Here is an 18,486-nt window from a genome sequence, read left to right on the forward strand (position 1 = left end):
TCTTTCTTGGTGATGGTAGGTCTTATTTGCTTATACAACAGCCTACATATATCATTTCATAAGAGCCAGGCTAACATTAGAAGCAGAAACAATCCAAGAAAGGATTTGCATAATGCATGGAACCTGGTATGAAAAAATAGCAAAAAATAAATAAATAAAAATAAAAGGAAAAAAATAAAAAGAATTTATTTCCTTTAATGATACTGATTACTTTGAGGAATTTACTTAGAATGACACAGAACATCACTGCTATGGTTCAAATAAGAGGATGAAGGGGGAAAAAAATCAGAATATTTCATCACAAGGCCAGAATCTGCAAGGAAACAAACATGCAGACAAACAACTGTAATGAACAAAATCATTTCATCTCTTGAACCCTTCAATCAGGATGACTACAATGTAGTTACTTGGAGATATTCCATAATTATGTTACAAGTGCTTAAAAGGGAGTTTTCAAGTGAAATTTGCTGAGAAGCATGCCAGAGAAAAAGGACTGATTTGAAAAGAGAGCCCAAACCAACAGACACATTATTCAAATCTGAGGCCTATAATCAGAAATTGAGTGATTCCATTACAATTATAGTTACATTTAGTGATGCAGAGATTTAGTTGTCATAGGATATAGACAAATTCTCAGTCACCAAGCAAGAACATAAAATAGTTCCTAAAATTTTAGGCAATTATCTCTCTGGTTTATCAGATTATCATCACATTGAGCAAGTCCTTCTATGTCTAACATCCACATGGTTCAGAGACACCTACAGGCTAGCGTCTGCCCAGTAGAGAAGGTCAGTCTCATGGTCCAAAGTGAGTCCATTGGGCCAAACCAGGCTAGTGTTCACAATGGGGACCCGGAAGTTTCCTCCCAGTGTGGCTCTCTCAATTTTGGCATTGGTACCCCAGTCAGTCCAATACATGTACCTAATTAGTCAAACAGAGGGCATAATTAATTCACAACAAGGAAGTTTTTAAAGATACTTTTTACAGTGGCAACATTCATTGATTGTAATAACCATGAATATATAGGTAAGTAAAGAAGTATTCATTCTTTTCCACACTATATTGCTAAAATGGATGCTCTAAGTCAGACCAGGAAAAGTCACCAAAAGCTCTGTCTCCGTGCAAATTTATTTATTTATTTTATTATTATTATTATTATTATTATTATTATTATTATTATTATTGATACACATAAACAATTTCTAGTCCCCACTCCATCCTCAAATAAGCAGATAAATCAAGAAGACCTTGGCATACCCTCGGCAAGGATCTAATACAATAGCTCTTGGTTTGGAAACACGGGCAATCACAGCACGATTAGATCCATCTTCGGCCATGGAATTTATTGTCTGATTTGAAAAGTCACTGTAATAAATCCTTCTATTTATCCAGTCAAATGCAATGCCATCAGTAACCCCAATATCTGGATTCACACAAACAGAGAGACACATACACATAAGATGTTAGAATCTCAAAGAGCATTAAGACAACTCAGTATGTGGCCCTCCTTATATCTACTACCAAGGTAAACCCTAACCTGGGTGTGCACTTACTTGACAGCAGGACAGTTGGAGAGCTGGTCCCTGAATACAGGCTGACATAGGAAATCTGGCCATGAGTAGAGTTTAACTTTTGTGTGAAGAAGATTCTATTATTTCTGCGGTCATAGTCCAGTGCAATGGCAGTTCCTTCCACATTTATCACTTGGAAAGGTAGGCTATGGTCTTGAGGGTCAAAGTGTAAACTTCTCAAGGAATTATTTAAGGCATAGATGAGGAAATCTTCGCGGAAAGTAGCACAGCTCTTGCCATCACTTTCCAGAGTCCCAAAAGCACATCCACATTTGGGGGTAGGCAACTCAGGTAAGGCAAAGCAAAAGTGGGAACACCCACCATTGCTTTGCAAACAAGGGTTATTGTTAAGCTCTGCTGGTGAGAGGGGCTGGGCATGCTCATCAAAGATGGTCACATCACGTAGAAAGTTGATACTATCTCTTATCACTATCGGTGGATCTGTATTCCCTGGTTGCTTGCTAGCTTGGAAGACTTTTCTCAAATTTCTATCCACCCAAATGATAGACTCCCCAAAGACAATGATGCCATAAGGAGTTGGGTAACGACTGCCATAACGAACCACTTGAGATTCTCCTCCATCACGATGGATCCTGGCAATTATATCTAAGGAGTCATCAACCCAATAAATATAGCCAGTGTCATGGTCCACTGCCAAGCCCCGAGGGGTGACAATGCCTTCAGAAACAAGTACAGTTCGATTGGTACAGTCAAGAAAAGAGCGTTCAATCTTTGGCTTCTGCCCATAGTCGGCCCAGAAGAGATATCTATGCTTAGGGTCAACAACAATATGCCTGGGCATATCCACGGAGACTCTGAGGAGAACACGGCGGTATGTGGTATTGATCCGTATCACTTCTATCAGTGTTTCGTACACAAAGGCATTGGTAAAATAAAGATTTCCTACAGAAAAAAAATGCTGATGAATGAAAAACGAAGAAAAAAAAATCTCATAATAAAATATATAAGGTTGAAGTATGATCATAGAAATATTGGCAAGTGTGGGAAGCTTTAAGTAGACAACCAGACAATCACTTGGAACAGACCTACCAAATATAAACAAATTTATTGTATTTTCAAGACAATACATGTAAGCTTCTAAAAAATAAACATTTTTGCTTGGGAATTAAAGGAAATACTTTTTAAAATTTATTTTCTCAAACATCTTCAGCTTCCTTCTTACTCAGATTAGAATTCACAGTCAACAGTACAGCTTCCTTCCTACTAAAAGGTGTATTGCTTTCTTTTACTTAAAATATGAGCCTTTAACATTCTTATCAAAGAGCCTAAATACACTTTATCATGGTATAAAGTGTATTACAGGCTAAAAGAGCAGAGAGGACACCCATAACCACCTCAGATTGCTAGACATGCCCTCAAAATCTCTTTGTATGTAAGGTTAGTGTGGTCTTTTCTAACTAAGTCTTCCTAATTAGTGTAGATGGTTTTTATGCATTGACTTCCTAATAGCCACCAAACCCAAAATCCACTTCCCTTTTGTGTTAAGGTATAGTGTAAACCTGAGAATAACATACCAATCAAGTGAAGTACTGTAAAATAAATGCATGTGATGACTAGAGGATGCTGGATCCTAACTTACTGGTCCAGGTCAAGTCAGTTATTGAACTATCAATACTATGCACATATCGTTTCCTAGCCTGCCTCAAAAAAATAGCCAGAGAAATTAGTCCAATGTGAAATATGTAACTGATAATGTTTCTGTGTATTATATCTCTACTCGAGATGGGATGCTGGTGATGATATCTGTGTACTTACCTCCTTTAATCCAGGGCTGTTAAATAGTACCAGGTAGTATTTTAGGCTTATGGGGTATATGGTTTGATTGTTTGTTTGTTTGTTTGTTTGTTTGTTTGTTGAAATGAGGTTTCCTGTATCCCTGGCTTGAGTTGAGCTTACTATGTAACTGAGGATGCCCTTAACTCTTTTCTGATACTCCCATCTTCTCTCCCTGGTACTAAGATTGCAGGCCCATGCACCCAGCCTAAATAAATGGTTTCTCTCTCAAGTGTTCATCTCTGCCATTGTGACATGACAACAGCCACAGAGAACCCCAAATGAATGACCATAAGTGTGTCACAGTAAAATGGTACAAAAGAGAAAATGGGCTACATTTGTCCTACTGACCATACCATACTGACCCTACTTATCCACACCATCAGAAACAGTACACCTCAGGATGAGAATGAGGAATCCATTAAAATCTTACTTAGCTAAGTTACTAGACTTACTATTTACAGTGCATGTTTATACTTAAGCAATGTCTTCTGATCAAGCTCAATAATATACAATGATATCTATTTTGATTAAAAATATATTCAAAAAATTTGAGATGTAGTAGTTCTCTAAGCACTGACAGGAATGGTAATTCAAGCCCGGGTAAGTTAATGAGACAGTGAGCTGGGCACATTAGTAACCAAGAGAAACACCCAATGATTTTTGTACGCATTAACAAGGAAGCAATTAGGAATCTGTAATTGCTTGACATTTAAGTAAGTGAATGCCTTTCTTTTTCCTAATTTTTACATCTTTCTAATCTAGAAATTGCTGTCAACCTTAGGACAAAAACTACAAACCCACAATTTAATATTTTTCCTGCTTGATTGAATAAAAATAAAAGAAAATCAGATGATTCTCTCATAATTAATCTATCAAAGAAAATACCTCATCTTTTTATTTAGAGAGTGCATAGCCTAGCCTTAAATAATCTTATCAATTATCTAGAAAAACCAATTCAGACGTCAGAGATGGAAACAAAGGTACAGACCACCTACCTGCTACCCAATCCACTGCAACACCCCGGATTCCATTTGCTCCTATGCCGTAGGTAACAATGTTGGCAAAATTAGACCCATTGGGTTTGATTCTACGAATTCCATTAGAGGATCTTACAGAGTTGCTAAAATCACACCAGTAAATAAAGCCATTGGCAACATCCACATCCGCATGCAGAACATTCCGTCCTAGAACATTGAAGACAAATCAGCCAACTGAACTGGCACCTCCTTTCCCCTTTTTATTAGCATTTGTCAATGGTACAGACTAATGTGCTCCATTATAACTCGGCACCTCTATTATCAATATCCTGCTCCTGACTCCTATTCTCCACTGTCTGTGGCTAAGTTCTCATCCCATTCTCATGTACGTCTGTATGTCTTTTTCTTTGTTATTATTGCATGTATACATACATGTGAACATGTAACTACAAGGGGCTGAGGCTGCTAAGTGTTGCACATATACACTGACGGCTTAGTATTGGATGACCAGTTACTGAGGCTCATCCCTGGGAAAGGCTGATTCTCCCTCTTCAAGCAGTTCTTCATCTAGGGAAGTGGCCTTGTGAGAGGTCCACTGTCTACACTGACATGTCAACTGGTGTTGAGATTTCATAGGTGCAGAATATTAGTAATAAACATGAAAAAAAAAGTCAGAACAAGATGATCATGCATGATGATCACCAGTGACTACCAAAGTCAATGGTAGCTTAGGGGACAAGTTCTTCCTGGGGCCCAAGTCAAATGAAATAGATAATGCAAGGGGGAAATGCCTCTTTACAAAGCAGTGACTGACTGGGACACCTTAGCTAAATTACTGACAACATAATCTAAGAAGATTCCATGTCAAGAACATAATACTACCTGTCAAGGTTGATTTCTTCTGAGTTTGTTTCCTTTTTCTTGTTGGGTTTGGTTTGGCCTTGCAGTGCTAGGCAGCAAATTCATGGCCCTTAATGCTACCACAGAGCAAGCACTATTCCACTAAGCTCCACCTTTGGTTTTCTGAAACAGGTATCCTTGTAAGGATATTCTTGCATATCTCTTATGGTACTAGAAAACTCTGGTCACACACCTTGGCATATCCAAAGGACATATTTACGGATTCACAGTATGCAAACATAAGTGCAGTAAAAAATATGATTATTAAGTCAGGTATGGTGGCACATGCCTTTAATTCAAATACTCGTGAGGCAGAGACGGGTGAGAACTCTGGGAATTCAAGACTAGCCTGGGTTTCAGGCCAACCAGGGCTACACAAAAAAAAAAAAAAAAATTGTGGATTATGTTGTATAATAAGCCTACACCTTGTTACAGAACAAGCTTTCCTAAACAACCATTCTGCAATAATTCATGAAAAATCCATGCTATGCTTTCTGCCCTTCTAGGTCTATGGTAAACTAGGTCTCTCATAAACTAACAAAATCTAGCCCCATTAGGAATGCAGATTCTCTAGCCATCCCCCAGAGTTCTAAGTGCGCAAACTCCAGGGATAGGACTTGGCTCAGCTCTGAGTTTGTTCAGAAGAGTCTGATGAACTGAAGTTTATCAACCACACTGGAGCTGGCACCAGATGGAAGCAAGGTTTATTTAGGAGTTCCCTTACCTTGGCCAGCCACTGGCACCATGGCCTCTGAGTGATCAGACAACTCCAAGCTAAAGCCTCTAACTGCAGGCAGCATGGAAACAACCATGAAAGAGTTATATGGAGAACAGGAGTGACCATCAGGGCTGAGCTTAAACCCACTGGCACAGGCGCAGGAGAACATTCCACCTGGTATGGGCAGGCAGATCTGCTGGCAAGCATTTGGGTTGTTGCTACAGCCATTGGGAGAGTCAGCAGCATCTAAAAGAATTTAAAATCCATCTGTAATCTTATGTGCTTGGCAGGCTAGCTCATTTTTTTTAATTGAGTCAACCAAATATTATTAAAAATAATAAGCATGTAACAAGATCAGCAGGCTAAAATCAATACTAAAAGACAGGGATTTATTTTAATGCCTAGGTAGGACTGGGAGGAAGCAGTACATGGCAGTTAGAAGATGAAGCAGTGTTGTGTTGTGTTGTTTCTTTCTCTAAAAAACACACTAGGATTAAAGATGGCAGAGATCTATATACAGACCCTCTAGTCTTTCAATCTATGAGATAAGGATATTTAGAAGACATCTTTAATCACATGAAAGAAAAAATAAATAGCAATAAAAACATTACTGATTCTCATTGGTTAGAGACTAAAAACTATGAATTGCTAATATAAAATCTTGGTAGTCTGAGGCAGGCAGATCTCTGAGTTCAAGGTCTTACCCATATTCAAGATTCTGAATCAATAAAATAAAAAAGTTAATTTGTCAGGAAAGGGGTGCATTCCTGTTAAGACTAAAAATTCTGTCCCAACATTCACAGACAAATACTCTTCCTTATCAGTACACATCAGTAAATAAAAAAGCAACTGCCCTTCATGACGGTTCTATTACAACAAGAAACCTGGACAATAAAAAAACAGAGGAACACTATAAAGTAAAAAAGCAGGGTCAGCATTAAAACTTAGGAGAAAAGCTGGCAGTGGTGGGGCATACTTTTAATCCCAGCAACTGGGAGGTGGCAGCAGGTCTATCTCTGAGTTCAAGGCCAGCCTGGTCTACAGAGTGAGTTCCAGGATAGCCAGGGATACTCAGAGGACCTCTGTCTCTGAAAATCAACAATAGGAGTAAGTTTATTCTGAAGCCAATTCTGGCCTATGAGATGCCAGATGAATCAGACACTTAACTGTCAAATACACCAAGTAATTCTGCATGCATGTGCATACATGCACCAGGACCTACACAGTGTGGAAAGAGGCTTCTATATGTGAGGGTGCAGACATGTGACTATGTATCACACAGGACAAGTACTCACTGCGACGGTGGTAAACCCGAAGACCCCTCAGGCTGGGAACATTATCTCTGAAGACTACTTTGTTATTCCCAGAGGACTTGTCAACTCGTTCAATGACCTCATACTGTTCATCAGAATAATAAAGGAAGGAGCCATGGACTGCAAGACCCCACGGGTGGGCCAGGTGGTGTACCAGGATCATCCTCTCTGTACCGTCCACATTTCCTCTTTCAATCTGAAAGATCAGAATTCTCGTTACTTGGCTGATTCATAGTGAATGAAATACAAGAATACATTTAAATTAACATTCTCTTACATTTCTGTGGCACTCTAGCCTGTCTTCAGATTTCTCATACCTGTTATGGAATGGGTTCATCAGGAATACAGTGAATGGGCCAACATCCTTGTCTTTGACCGTTCAAGCCCATTAGCTGACTCCCTCTTACAAACAGCCAACTATCTCACCAGCCCACTCATAGCATGCTTAAGAACGCATAGAAATGGCCAAGCATGCACCATCCTACAGTAGCTGATAAACACTGGCCATAACATCTTTACCCATGATTTCTTTCATCAGGATAGGAGACGGGTTCCCCAGAATTATATGACAGCCCCCTACTGGATGAGAACCAAGCATGATGCTACGGGGTGAAGCCAAAATGGCTTCTGTCTATTGAGAAAGGATCAAGTAGACTGCATCTGAGGAGTGTAGGGGGCTGTAGCTGGTTTAACTCGGGACCAAAAGCCTGTCTCTTTATACTTTCTTTGCATTAGCAAGCTAGTTGGGCACAGCTGACAGAGACAGTAAGGTCTGGATTATTCACTACCTCATAGACAAGAGAACTCCGAAGGTTATATGTCAGAAGTGACAGACGTTCCAAAAACCATAGAAGAAAAAAAACTTGAACTTCTAGGCTGCCAATGGTTAGAGCAGACAAACTTGAAGCTGCCTCTCCAGGCCAGCACTCTCAACTGGCCAAAGATCACATTGGTAGCTGCAGTTTTAAAAAGACAGTGGTTTTATAAAAACATGAAAAAGAACCCAATAACGTAATGATAGCCAAGCCGCTCATGATCAGAAGGCTCAGAACTGTGGCCGTATAAGAAGTCTGGACATAAGGCAAAGTAATGATGAAAAGCAGGGACCTTTGATGATTAAATAAGGAGGACTATTTTCCTTAGACAGGAACAAGAGGTGGGGCATACAGCTCACAGGTTCAGGAGGACACCATAGGTAAGAACAGGAAAGGGAGAGCTCCAGTGCTGTCTAGCCAGTACTAACTTGTATGCAGAGACCACCCCATGTGACGAGAACCCCTTCATTGTTCCATACATGCACCCAAGCATGGAAGGTGTTTCTGCATGTGTTGCAAGTCTGATGTATTTTTATTGTTTTGGAGTATGTACCCATATGCACATATGAAAATGAAAGCACTTCCTCTTTCTACCACGTGGGTCTCGGGGATAAACTCAGGTCACTGGGTTTGGCAAGTGTCTTTACCTACTGAGTCATCTCACTGGCTCCACAACTCCATCATCATTGCAAGGATCAGGAGAGCAGAGGACATATGTACATTGGTGTTAGGTAGAGTTGGCAAGTGTCCTAAGTTTGATGCCCAGAACTGTAGCTCATGATACTATTACTAGTAACAGTAACAACAATGGCATCTTGGAAACGAAGCTAGCATCTGGTGGCCCGACAGCGATGCCTACTGCATGATCATTATGGTTAACATCAGTGTCAATAATCATTCTAAAATCTCTACTGTTCAAAGAGTCCAGAATATGTTCAACATACAAACAATCTAATTCATCATTAATTACTCCTGAGTACTTCTTTTTGCCAAGATCAGGTACATAAACATACAGCAAAAGCCAGGTCTCAAATGGAACCTTATAGCGCACTGGTTACAGAATAAAGGAGCACTATCTTGGAGTTTAAAATTATCAGCAGAGGAAATTTCTGTGTATTAACCATGTTTAATGGTGTGTATTAACCATGTCATTACCTGCTGAGCTGAGATGCTTCCTCAGTCTCCAAGAGAGATGTCATGTATGTCTGTGTGTGTCTATGTAGTGTGTGTATGTATGTATGTTGTGTATGTCTCTGTGTGTGTGTGTGTGTGTGTGTGTGTACTCTGCAACAGGAGAACCTAAAGTGTTCTCAAAGAAAAGAGTGACATCACTGAAACATTAAATAAGTGTCTCTGAAAGAACAAGTAAGAAATGGAAACTGGTGATATCTTATGCTGAATGAAACCAAAGGTTTATAGGAAAAAAGAATAACCATCGTTCTGTATTTCCATATGCTGCGCATAGAGGGGGCAGTGGAGAACAAGGGCAACAAGGAGGGCATCGTCAAGAGAAAAGTCAACAGTAAGGCCCTGGTTCAAGCAGCCAAGAACTCAGCACATTCAGAATCACACAGCCGTTCACACTACAGAGAGTGAAAACTAAAGCCACTCATACCACGCCTCTGCTGGTGACTGCCCAGTAGAGCTTCTGCTCCTGGATGTCCAGGGTGACAACCTCCAGATGTTCCATGTTCCCAGTAAAGAGAATTTTTAAAGATGTTCCATCCATGTTAGCACTTGCGATCTTGGCAGGAACCCCACTGTTTGTCCCTTGGTCTGACCAATAGAGTTTCCTAGAACCATGAAAAAATATGAGTGCTTCATGAACCAGGAAATAGATAAGGGCAACACGATGTAGGAAAGCATTTAGCCAGTGTCCTGCCATTGTCTCCATAGTTCTGTTATGAGGGAGGGAGAGTGGGAGGGGGCTACATGCCATTTTAGATGGTACTGAAGACAGGATGGTAAAATTTCCCATCTGCTCAGCCTTTAAGTTCTGATAAGTCAGAATGTACTGTTCACTGTTCTGTCTTGTATTGTGTAATCCCTACAATGCCTGCATAGGCAACATTAAGTATTCTTTGCTTGAACTTAAAAGAAGATACGGTTTATATCCTTCACATTCAATGTAACCCAGAGTGACTGCTCTTCACAGTGACAGCTCTTCCTCATTGGGGTCTACTTTGTTCAAATGTCACATATCCTACAGTTTGTCACGTATCCTACAAGACACGTCATCAGACAGAACAGGGCATAGGCGGTGATGATGCAGATGACAGATATAGATGGTGCAGACAGGGACATACTGCCACTTGGTATCACTTACCCACGTGCAGGATCAACAGCTAAGCCAACTGGGAAACCAACGCCAAGAGAGGTGCCGTCATTGGTAATCAGGGTTTTTCCATACCTCGTCTCTCCCTGGAGCGTCAACACCTGCAGTCCACAATCATGTATTAGAACTTAATTTCTTCCATGGAAACCAAGACAGGTGGGATACAAAACTAAAGCTAAAGCATGGCCAGGATTGAGATGGGACGAGACACCCATGATCCCCCATTGTACTGCCCTGTTCCTGCTTCCTCTTTCCTCTCTAGAGCTGGAAGGAATAATCTCCGTGGCAATGAGGATTTTACAAGCACAGTCAGGGTTGGGGGGATGGCTCAGTGTTTGTTTGAGAGCACTGGTTGCTCCTCCCGTGGATCCTAGTCTAAGTTCTCAGCACCCACATTTTGGCTCGTAAGTGCCCATGACTCCAGTTCCAGAGGATCTAACGTCTCTTACGGCCTCCATGAACGGGGCTTCAACGTGCCACACTGACAGCAAAGTGCTTCCCAACTGAGGAGTAAACCTAGAAGTCACTACCTATCCTGTTCCTTTACACTTAAGGTTGGTCTGTAAAGTTGCTATTGGCTATAGATTGTTTATATCTATGATAATGTTTACCTCTCTCTTTTCCTCCCTCAAACACACACACACACACACACACACACACACACACACACACACACACGCTACGTTTCTCCTTCATTCTACCCCCTGTATAGCATCTCTAATTCCTGCTTGAACTACAGTAATTTTTCTCATTTCAAATTGCCTCTTTTTGTTACAATCTCCTACCTTTTCTGAGCTAAATGGTCTTCCTGGGTCACAGTAAGTCCCTTCTCCTTGGCTTCTATTCTACCTCAAGTTCTCTCACACAGCCACCTATAGGCTTCACTCTTAAGCTACGCATTTTTTCAGTGACTTGGCGAGCAGCTACCCCTAGTGGAAAGCAGCTTCTTCAGCACCCACTCCTATTTTCAACATGGAATGAAGTGTGTTTCACCGGTGCCAGAGCAATAGAGATAAGCACACACTCTGTTTTCCTAGGCGTTCATTGGAAAAAACTTTAGATTTACATTACCTAAGAGATTAACCAATACAGATCCTTGGATGGGTAATCTCCCATTTTGAATACAGTGATAGTTGGCTCACAACATTTTTACTTATTGTGCTGTGAGGTTTAGCAAGGTCAGGAAATCATTTGTCCAATGTCAAACACTTCATGACAGGAGGCTATCATTGCTGTCTCCATTCAGAACACATATTTGGTCTTAGTTTAGTTCTGTTCTTTTATCCCAGGGCTTTCATCCCTCTGCCTTTTCCATATTGTTTTTCTAGAAATAGGTATTGGTGACCTTCCAGGGTCAGCTGGAATAGGCTGACCGTCCTTGTTAATAGCATTTTATATTTACTGCTCTTCTCATGCTGGAGCAAGACTATTGCTTTCTGTGTGAACTTCTTAAAAGGAAAAAAAAATGCTATGCTCATCTTTGAATATCCAATACCAACCAGGCTACCAATGCATAGAAAATATTTACTAATATCTGCTGAATGAGTAAAATATGCAAGTAAAATAGACACAAGGCCAGGCTGAACTATATGCCATCCTGGATTCTCTCCACTGTATCGTGCTGCACTGAAAGCTCAGTTATAAACTAGGTAGGTTTCTGCAGTTCGAGTGCCCTCGTTACTCGATACACACACATGTGTGCTTAGGGGTTCTCTGGGGCTGCTCATTTTACCTGTTGCTGCTGGACAACTACTCGAAGCCTTTGGGAAATTTAAAGCAATCAGCAAAGTCACAGAAAGAGAGTGTATTCATTGCCACTTTTCTGTGAGGGCCTCTGGTTTAGCAGTGTGATTCTCAGCAGCACATCATGTTTTACTGAATTTTAAATTATGGGAAATATCTTCTGGCATTGTCAAATGGAGATAGAAAGGTCTAGGTTTCTGCACTCATTCCTGTCATTGAAGCCAACCATTTCTTGACTTCTATGACCTCAGTTGCTTATGTAAAAATGCTTGCACGAGATGGGCCTTCAGAATCCCACCACGCCAGTCGATTCTATTTGCCTTGAGATATTCCACAGATGGGTGTTTGTGCCTATTGTAAATGTCTCAGTCGTTGTGAATCACTAGCCATTAGATCATTGTAGACTTGTAAACTATGAAGTGCTGTTCCCCAGTGGCCTGTACCAAGCTGCTGTGCGCCTCCCTCATCGCCAAAATGGCTCTCCCCAAACAAACCAAAGAGTTATCAACTGACCAGCTATATGTCTACTGACTACCCCCTCATAAAACCCTTCTCACTTTCAAAACTAGCATAAATTAATATTCCCACACATGTTATTCTTGTCTCAGAGTGGAGAAAACCAATACTGGTGACGGGGGCTTACTTCATGTGATTTCAATCCTACCCTGTGTCTAGAATTTCTTCTGAGAGCTGAGATATAAAGAACACTTATCTCAAAGAGGAGAGGAATTAGAATCAAGTTTCTATTCTGTCTTTCACTGTTAGAAAAACTACACTGGAGCCATAGTGTGATTCTAATCTGGGAAGAGAGTTAGCTATAAACTTGGTTAATAACTGATGCAGTATTTCTTGTATGATTTTAATTAGCTTTCTTCGTATCCTTTATAGGGCCCAGCGGAATTGATAATTTGTAAGAAACAATATAGAATAATAGGATGTTCTGTTAACTTATTTTTATAAAGTCACTTTTATTTCCCAGAGAATTGCTGGTATTTCTTTTTTGTGATGATGGTGATGGTTGTGGATGCTGCTGCTGTTTGTTTTGTAGGTGTTTTTTTAGTTTATTTTTAGTATGGGGCTTGAGACAAGATCTCACTCTGTAGCCCAAGCTGGTCTTGAAATCATTAGCAGTCCTCCTATCTAAGCCTTCCAAGTACAGGAGCCACCATACCTGAGACTATATCCTATATGAATCTAACAGCAAAGTTGGTACCTACATAACAGAAGCATTACCTCGATAGACCGACTTGCAGGAGTGGTATAATAAATGTTTTTTGATACCCAGTCCAAGGCCAGGCACAAAGAAGACCCGAGCAGAGAGAGAGGAGCAAACACTGTCCTGTTGCTGCCGTCAGTTTTCACCCTGTGAATTTCACCCTGGAAAGAAATAAAAGGGTGGTGAGCTGATCTGAGACAGAGACACAGCCTAGACCCTATAGAGAAGCCCTCCTCTTCTCTCCCTACAGCTGGCTGCCAGTGTTTTTTCTTCTCACCGTGATGCTCCTCACTCATCATAAAAAATGAGCAAAGTTGAGTACCTGACCTTTCTGGAAAAAAACTCTGTACAGAGTCTCAAAAATTAATTCTCAAAAATTCTGAGGTGGCTCAGAAGTCATGAAGCAAGACAGACAGCAAACACAAAGATCTCTTCATTTCTTCTTTCTTCCTCCTGCCTCTTTTCCTTCTTTCCCCTGGCTCTTTTCCCATTGTGATAGATTGCTTCCATGAAGAAAGGGAAAGCGTCTCAAGAAGAAGGGTACTGGAGAAACATTTGCCCCAGAAGCAAGGATTCTTCTAATCCAAAGTTCCTAGGAGCGCCATTAAACGCCTTGCTGGAATCCCCTGAGGAAACTTGGTCTTAAATAACGACCATACACATTGGATGCATCTGAAACGTACCGGATTCTCAACCCAATAGATGAACTGCTCTGAGTCATCGAATTCAACATCATAACCGTGCTGTATCCCTGATATGGGGACCATGGCATCGTTGCTCTTCACCTCGGGATCAAGGGAGATTCCAAAAATTACATGTTCTCTTACGGACATCAAGAAAGGTTGGTCCCCTGTAAAAACAGCAGATATTACAGCACTGCAGCAATAACTACAACACACAACAGAGGTGTTGTGGGTTACCATAGGCCTGCAGTTGGTAATGCTCACTGTCCCCCCACTCGCAGTGACAAACTATCAGGATTTGAGTCAGAAAGTTCCTCTGCCTCCCATAGACAACATTAACAATGAACAACATCGAGTCCATCTGCAGGGAAGGTGGGGAGATGGACAATCACTCGGTGAACAGTGACTTGCCTCCTGCTTCTCCAATATCACTTAGTTAATATTTGCCTTCCTTACTAGATTCTAATTCACAAAGTAGCACAATTACTATTGTGTTTCATTTCATCGATATTGTAGATATGAAGCTTGCTAGGAAGAAAGCCTGAAATAAAAGAATTGCCCAAATAAGTATCTGTAGTCAGGGGATGGAGAAGTAGCTATGTCAGAGAGTGCCTGTCTTTCTTGCAGAAGACCATGAATTCAGTGGTGTGTGTGTGTGTGTGTGTGTGTGTGTGTGTGTGTGTCTGTCTGTCTGTCTGTCTGTCTGTCTGTCTGTCTGTGTCTGTGTGCATATGTCCATTTGTGTATGTCTCTGTGTATGTCTGTGTGTATATGTCTGTGTGCGTATGTCTATGTCCATGTATATGCATGTCTCTGTGTGTGTGTGCACAGTTAATAATAACCACATAATTGAATGGATAGAATTCACACAAGGGGCTATATACCACCTTCAAAAGTTCCCCAGATATCTAGTGATGACATAAACACCCCAGGTTGCATTTACAACTCCGGAGTCTGAAACCTATTTGAATGTGTAGCTGGAGTTTATCTATTTGGTTTGGTCACTATGGGAAGTATATTTTCTATATAAATATAAGAAATTTCTCACTCTAATTTCACACTATAAAATTAGGAAAAGCAAGTCCAATGAGATGGATCAGTGGGTAAAAGTGCTTGTCACATATGCCTGAGTTCGAACTCTCTAACCCACAGTGGGAGGAAACGACTGACTCTGTAAGTAGTCCCCTGACAACCACACACAATAGCATGCGAATGCTCCCATGTGCACAGGCACACAAGTCACATATGCACACAAACACACAATAATAATAATAACTCTCGTACCATCAGTAACCACCATTGGTTTATGATTGCTTGCTTGTGTTTTCTTCTAGAATTTTAAATTGTCAGTTTGGTTTTTGTTTTTGCAATGCTGAGATTAAACCCAAGGCCCTACACAAGCACGTACTGCCCACTCTGACAACTCCAGACCAACTTCCAAACACTTCAAACTGATACCCAAAGGTTTGTGTTCTACAATCAACTTGTTCTCTTTCATGTCAGATATCAGACAATCACTGCCAGGGCTGTTCCAGAGTCTTAGCAAACACAGCTGAGGGCAAAAGAACAACTAAGTCAAGTGAAATGTTTATCTACTTGTTGGGAATTCACTTAGGTTTATTGGGGAAAATGTGTAACTTTTTTTAAAGTAACTTTTCTTAAGAAGCATATATTGACAGTCAGGATACACTTCAGAAACCAGTTAGAAAATACTAAAGACCACTTCCAAAGGCAACCCATGGGAAAACCACAAGGGGAATTTTTTTGTGAAATGACAAGCGATACTTTTTAGAATCACTATCAGAGTCAGGCAGTGGTGGCATACACATTTAATTCCCACACTCAGGAGGCAGAAGCAGGCAGATCTCTATGAGTGGACCAGCCTGGCTTAGACAGTGGATGCCAGGACAGCCAGAGCTACATAGAAAAACCCTGACTTGAAAAACCAAAAAAAAAAAAAAAAAAAAAAAAAAAAAAACCACCATCATATAGTAATATGGATGATACTAGTCTCCAATGAGCAGTTGATAATCTTTGTCTGGTGAAAGAATTCTTTCTATTTAAAATATCTATGCCCAGATTAATCTTCTCTGAAAGACTCAAGGACACACTAAATTAAACAATGTCAACAAGGATTAGTAATATAATAAATCTCTGAAGAAAAGTAGAAAATGACAATCCCTGTTGTAAGTATTACCAATAATTAAAACCTTTCATCATGAAATTATCACTGCACAATGTCACATGTCCGGATGGGGCTTCATCTTAAGTAACCTCACCTACATAGCCTGTAAACACCATAAATGTCCTGGATCCATTATGTATTTTCCTTTCAAAAACCCAGTTTTCCCGAAAATTTGGAATTTTAATTTAGAAATGTTATAATTAACCATTTAGTTTCAAGTTATCTCTAGTAATTTGTATCATTTTCAAAATACATTCACTCCTCTTCAGTGAGAAAGGAATAGGTTCAGAGTCTCTGTAAGTTTCTAAGCAATAGAGGCTGATTTTTTAAAGAGGTATATGCAAGTACACACTCTTGAAGGAATCGTTTCTCCTCTTTTTGCAATCTCCGAAGCACTTGACATAATACTCCACATACCCTTCAATCAACCTGTTAAGATAACTAAGATTAAATTGCTCAAATAGCCACTTGTAATATTTCTCACAGAGACAGAGCTTATATTTCTAAGGTATCAGATGATAATAATGATACTGAAGTTGAAGTCATAAGACCCAGAACAGATCATTAATCACTGACTACTTTTATGAGAATAAAAAAAATGAAATGGACCTGAAAATGTTTTAAGCTGTCTATCTTTTAAATGCAGAATTTTAAAGTCACTTATTTGAAAGGTCAGGTGTAAGAAAGCATGAGGTTAAAGGTTGTTTAACCACACGCACAGGTAACATTAGCTGCATAGACAACCTATGTGACAACTGAGGTACTCAATGGAATCACAACCACACACACAGAGACAGACAGAGAGAGAGAGAGAGAGAGAGAGAGAGAGAGAGAGAGAGAATATACCCACTGAAAAAAGTGGGAAATACCATCCTCAGTTCCAGTTACGAGTGGGTTGTAGGTTTCCACAGCCTAGCACAAACCATGACAGGTTTTGTCATCAGAGCATGCTTACCTCTCACACAGTTGACAGAATCATCAGAGAGGTTCCATCCTGAAGGACAAGCACAAGAATAGTGTCTAGGCTCCTGTGCAGAAAGCAGGCAAAGATGGCTGCAAGAGGCAGAGGCACATGGATTCTGGGCTGTGGGAGAGAAAAGGAAAGGCGGGTTTCAATGCAAAATCACCTATAGTACAGTGTGAAAGGTCGTGGTCCTACCCAGAGCTCCTGTTGTTGCAAAGGGGAATGCTTGCAGTTACCTTAGCTAAGAGGCACAAGAGAAAGGGTTGGCTTTCACAAAGTCCTGGATTAACCCAACCTGTAACCAGATTAGGACCTGAATTATCTAGAACTCATGATATAAATACAAAGTCTCTTTGCTGGACCTAAAAGCTATCTTCTTTCATGAAATGAAAGCAAGTTATACATCTTTTGTGTGACCTTGATGCTTATCCAGTTTTCCTTAGATAGCGATCTTCAGTTTTTCCACATCTTGCATATACCAGTCCTTGAATAGAGGACTCTGTATGCCATTTAAACACATGAGGTGCTTCTAGATCCCATTTCTTCTATTTATGGCATGCTAGATAATCCATTCTTTTTCTCACACAAAAAAATATTAAGCATCGGCTAGGTACCAAACACCATTCTAAACACTGTGGATAAACAGAGTGTGCATTGTAGAAAGGAAACAGAAGAAAGTTCACATTGGGGGTGCAACTGCAAAACACGAGGATAAGCAGATATGAGGAACAGCATGGTGGCCATTTGGGGCAGGGTGATTAGGAACAGCTTCTCTGAGAAAGCAGCATTTGAACAGAGCCCTAAATGACACAAGGCAGCCATTCCAACAGAGACAGAAAACAGATGCTCAAGACAAAGCAAAGAAATAAAGGGTCAAAGCCGAGAAGAACTCGCCTGGTGTGTCACTGGACCATGATGTAGTCCAGCGTGGGGAATGTAAGCCACAGAAGAAACAGGGCCAGACTCTGAGTGTGAGACACCACTGGAGAGATTTGAGGAGAGAAGATTATAGAAGGTTTAAGTGTTCTCCCTCCCAACAGAAAGATCACCACCAAGGCTAAATCTTTATATCATCCATCCACCCACACCCCATGCATGAAGGTGACTTGTGCTGGCCACAGAAGAACACCTACAAGGCAGCAGCATCATAACGAGCCCAACAATTAGCAACATAGAAAGGTCACTGATTAAATGACATAATGAAGATAGATATGCTACTGCCACTTATAAAGGATTGATTTTCTTATAGTAAATAAAAGCCAGAGCAAT

At 40.5% G+C, this 18,486-nt stretch overlaps 1 protein-coding gene across 2 annotated transcripts in view; it reads right to left on the reverse strand.

Moving 5' to 3' along the window:
- Nucleotides 1-18,486, reverse strand: part of Lrp2 (LDL receptor related protein 2) — a 160,701-nt gene that overhangs the window by 55,608 nt on the left and 86,607 nt on the right. For both annotated transcript variants that reach the window (XM_076928864.1, XM_034495021.2), the window contains exons 31-41: nucleotides 17,209-17,337; nucleotides 14,069-14,235; nucleotides 13,403-13,546; nucleotides 10,418-10,527; nucleotides 9,707-9,884; nucleotides 7,259-7,472; nucleotides 5,970-6,209; nucleotides 4,364-4,552; nucleotides 1,554-2,474; nucleotides 1,258-1,423; nucleotides 763-921 (exon numbers count right to left, since the gene is read on the reverse strand). In XM_076928864.1, the coding sequence (XP_076784979.1) occupies nucleotides 763-921; nucleotides 1,258-1,423; nucleotides 1,554-2,474; nucleotides 4,364-4,552; nucleotides 5,970-6,209; nucleotides 7,259-7,472; nucleotides 9,707-9,884; nucleotides 10,418-10,527; nucleotides 13,403-13,546; nucleotides 14,069-14,235; nucleotides 17,209-17,337 (2,617 nt within the window). The remainder of the gene's footprint in view (nucleotides 1-762; nucleotides 922-1,257; nucleotides 1,424-1,553; nucleotides 2,475-4,363; nucleotides 4,553-5,969; nucleotides 6,210-7,258; nucleotides 7,473-9,706; nucleotides 9,885-10,417; nucleotides 10,528-13,402; nucleotides 13,547-14,068; nucleotides 14,236-17,208; nucleotides 17,338-18,486) is intronic.

This window comes from Arvicanthis niloticus, chromosome 2 (genome assembly GCF_011762505.2).
Source record: "Arvicanthis niloticus isolate mArvNil1 chromosome 2, mArvNil1.pat.X, whole genome shotgun sequence".
NCBI classification, from domain to species: Eukaryota; Metazoa; Chordata; class Mammalia; order Rodentia; family Muridae; genus Arvicanthis; species Arvicanthis niloticus.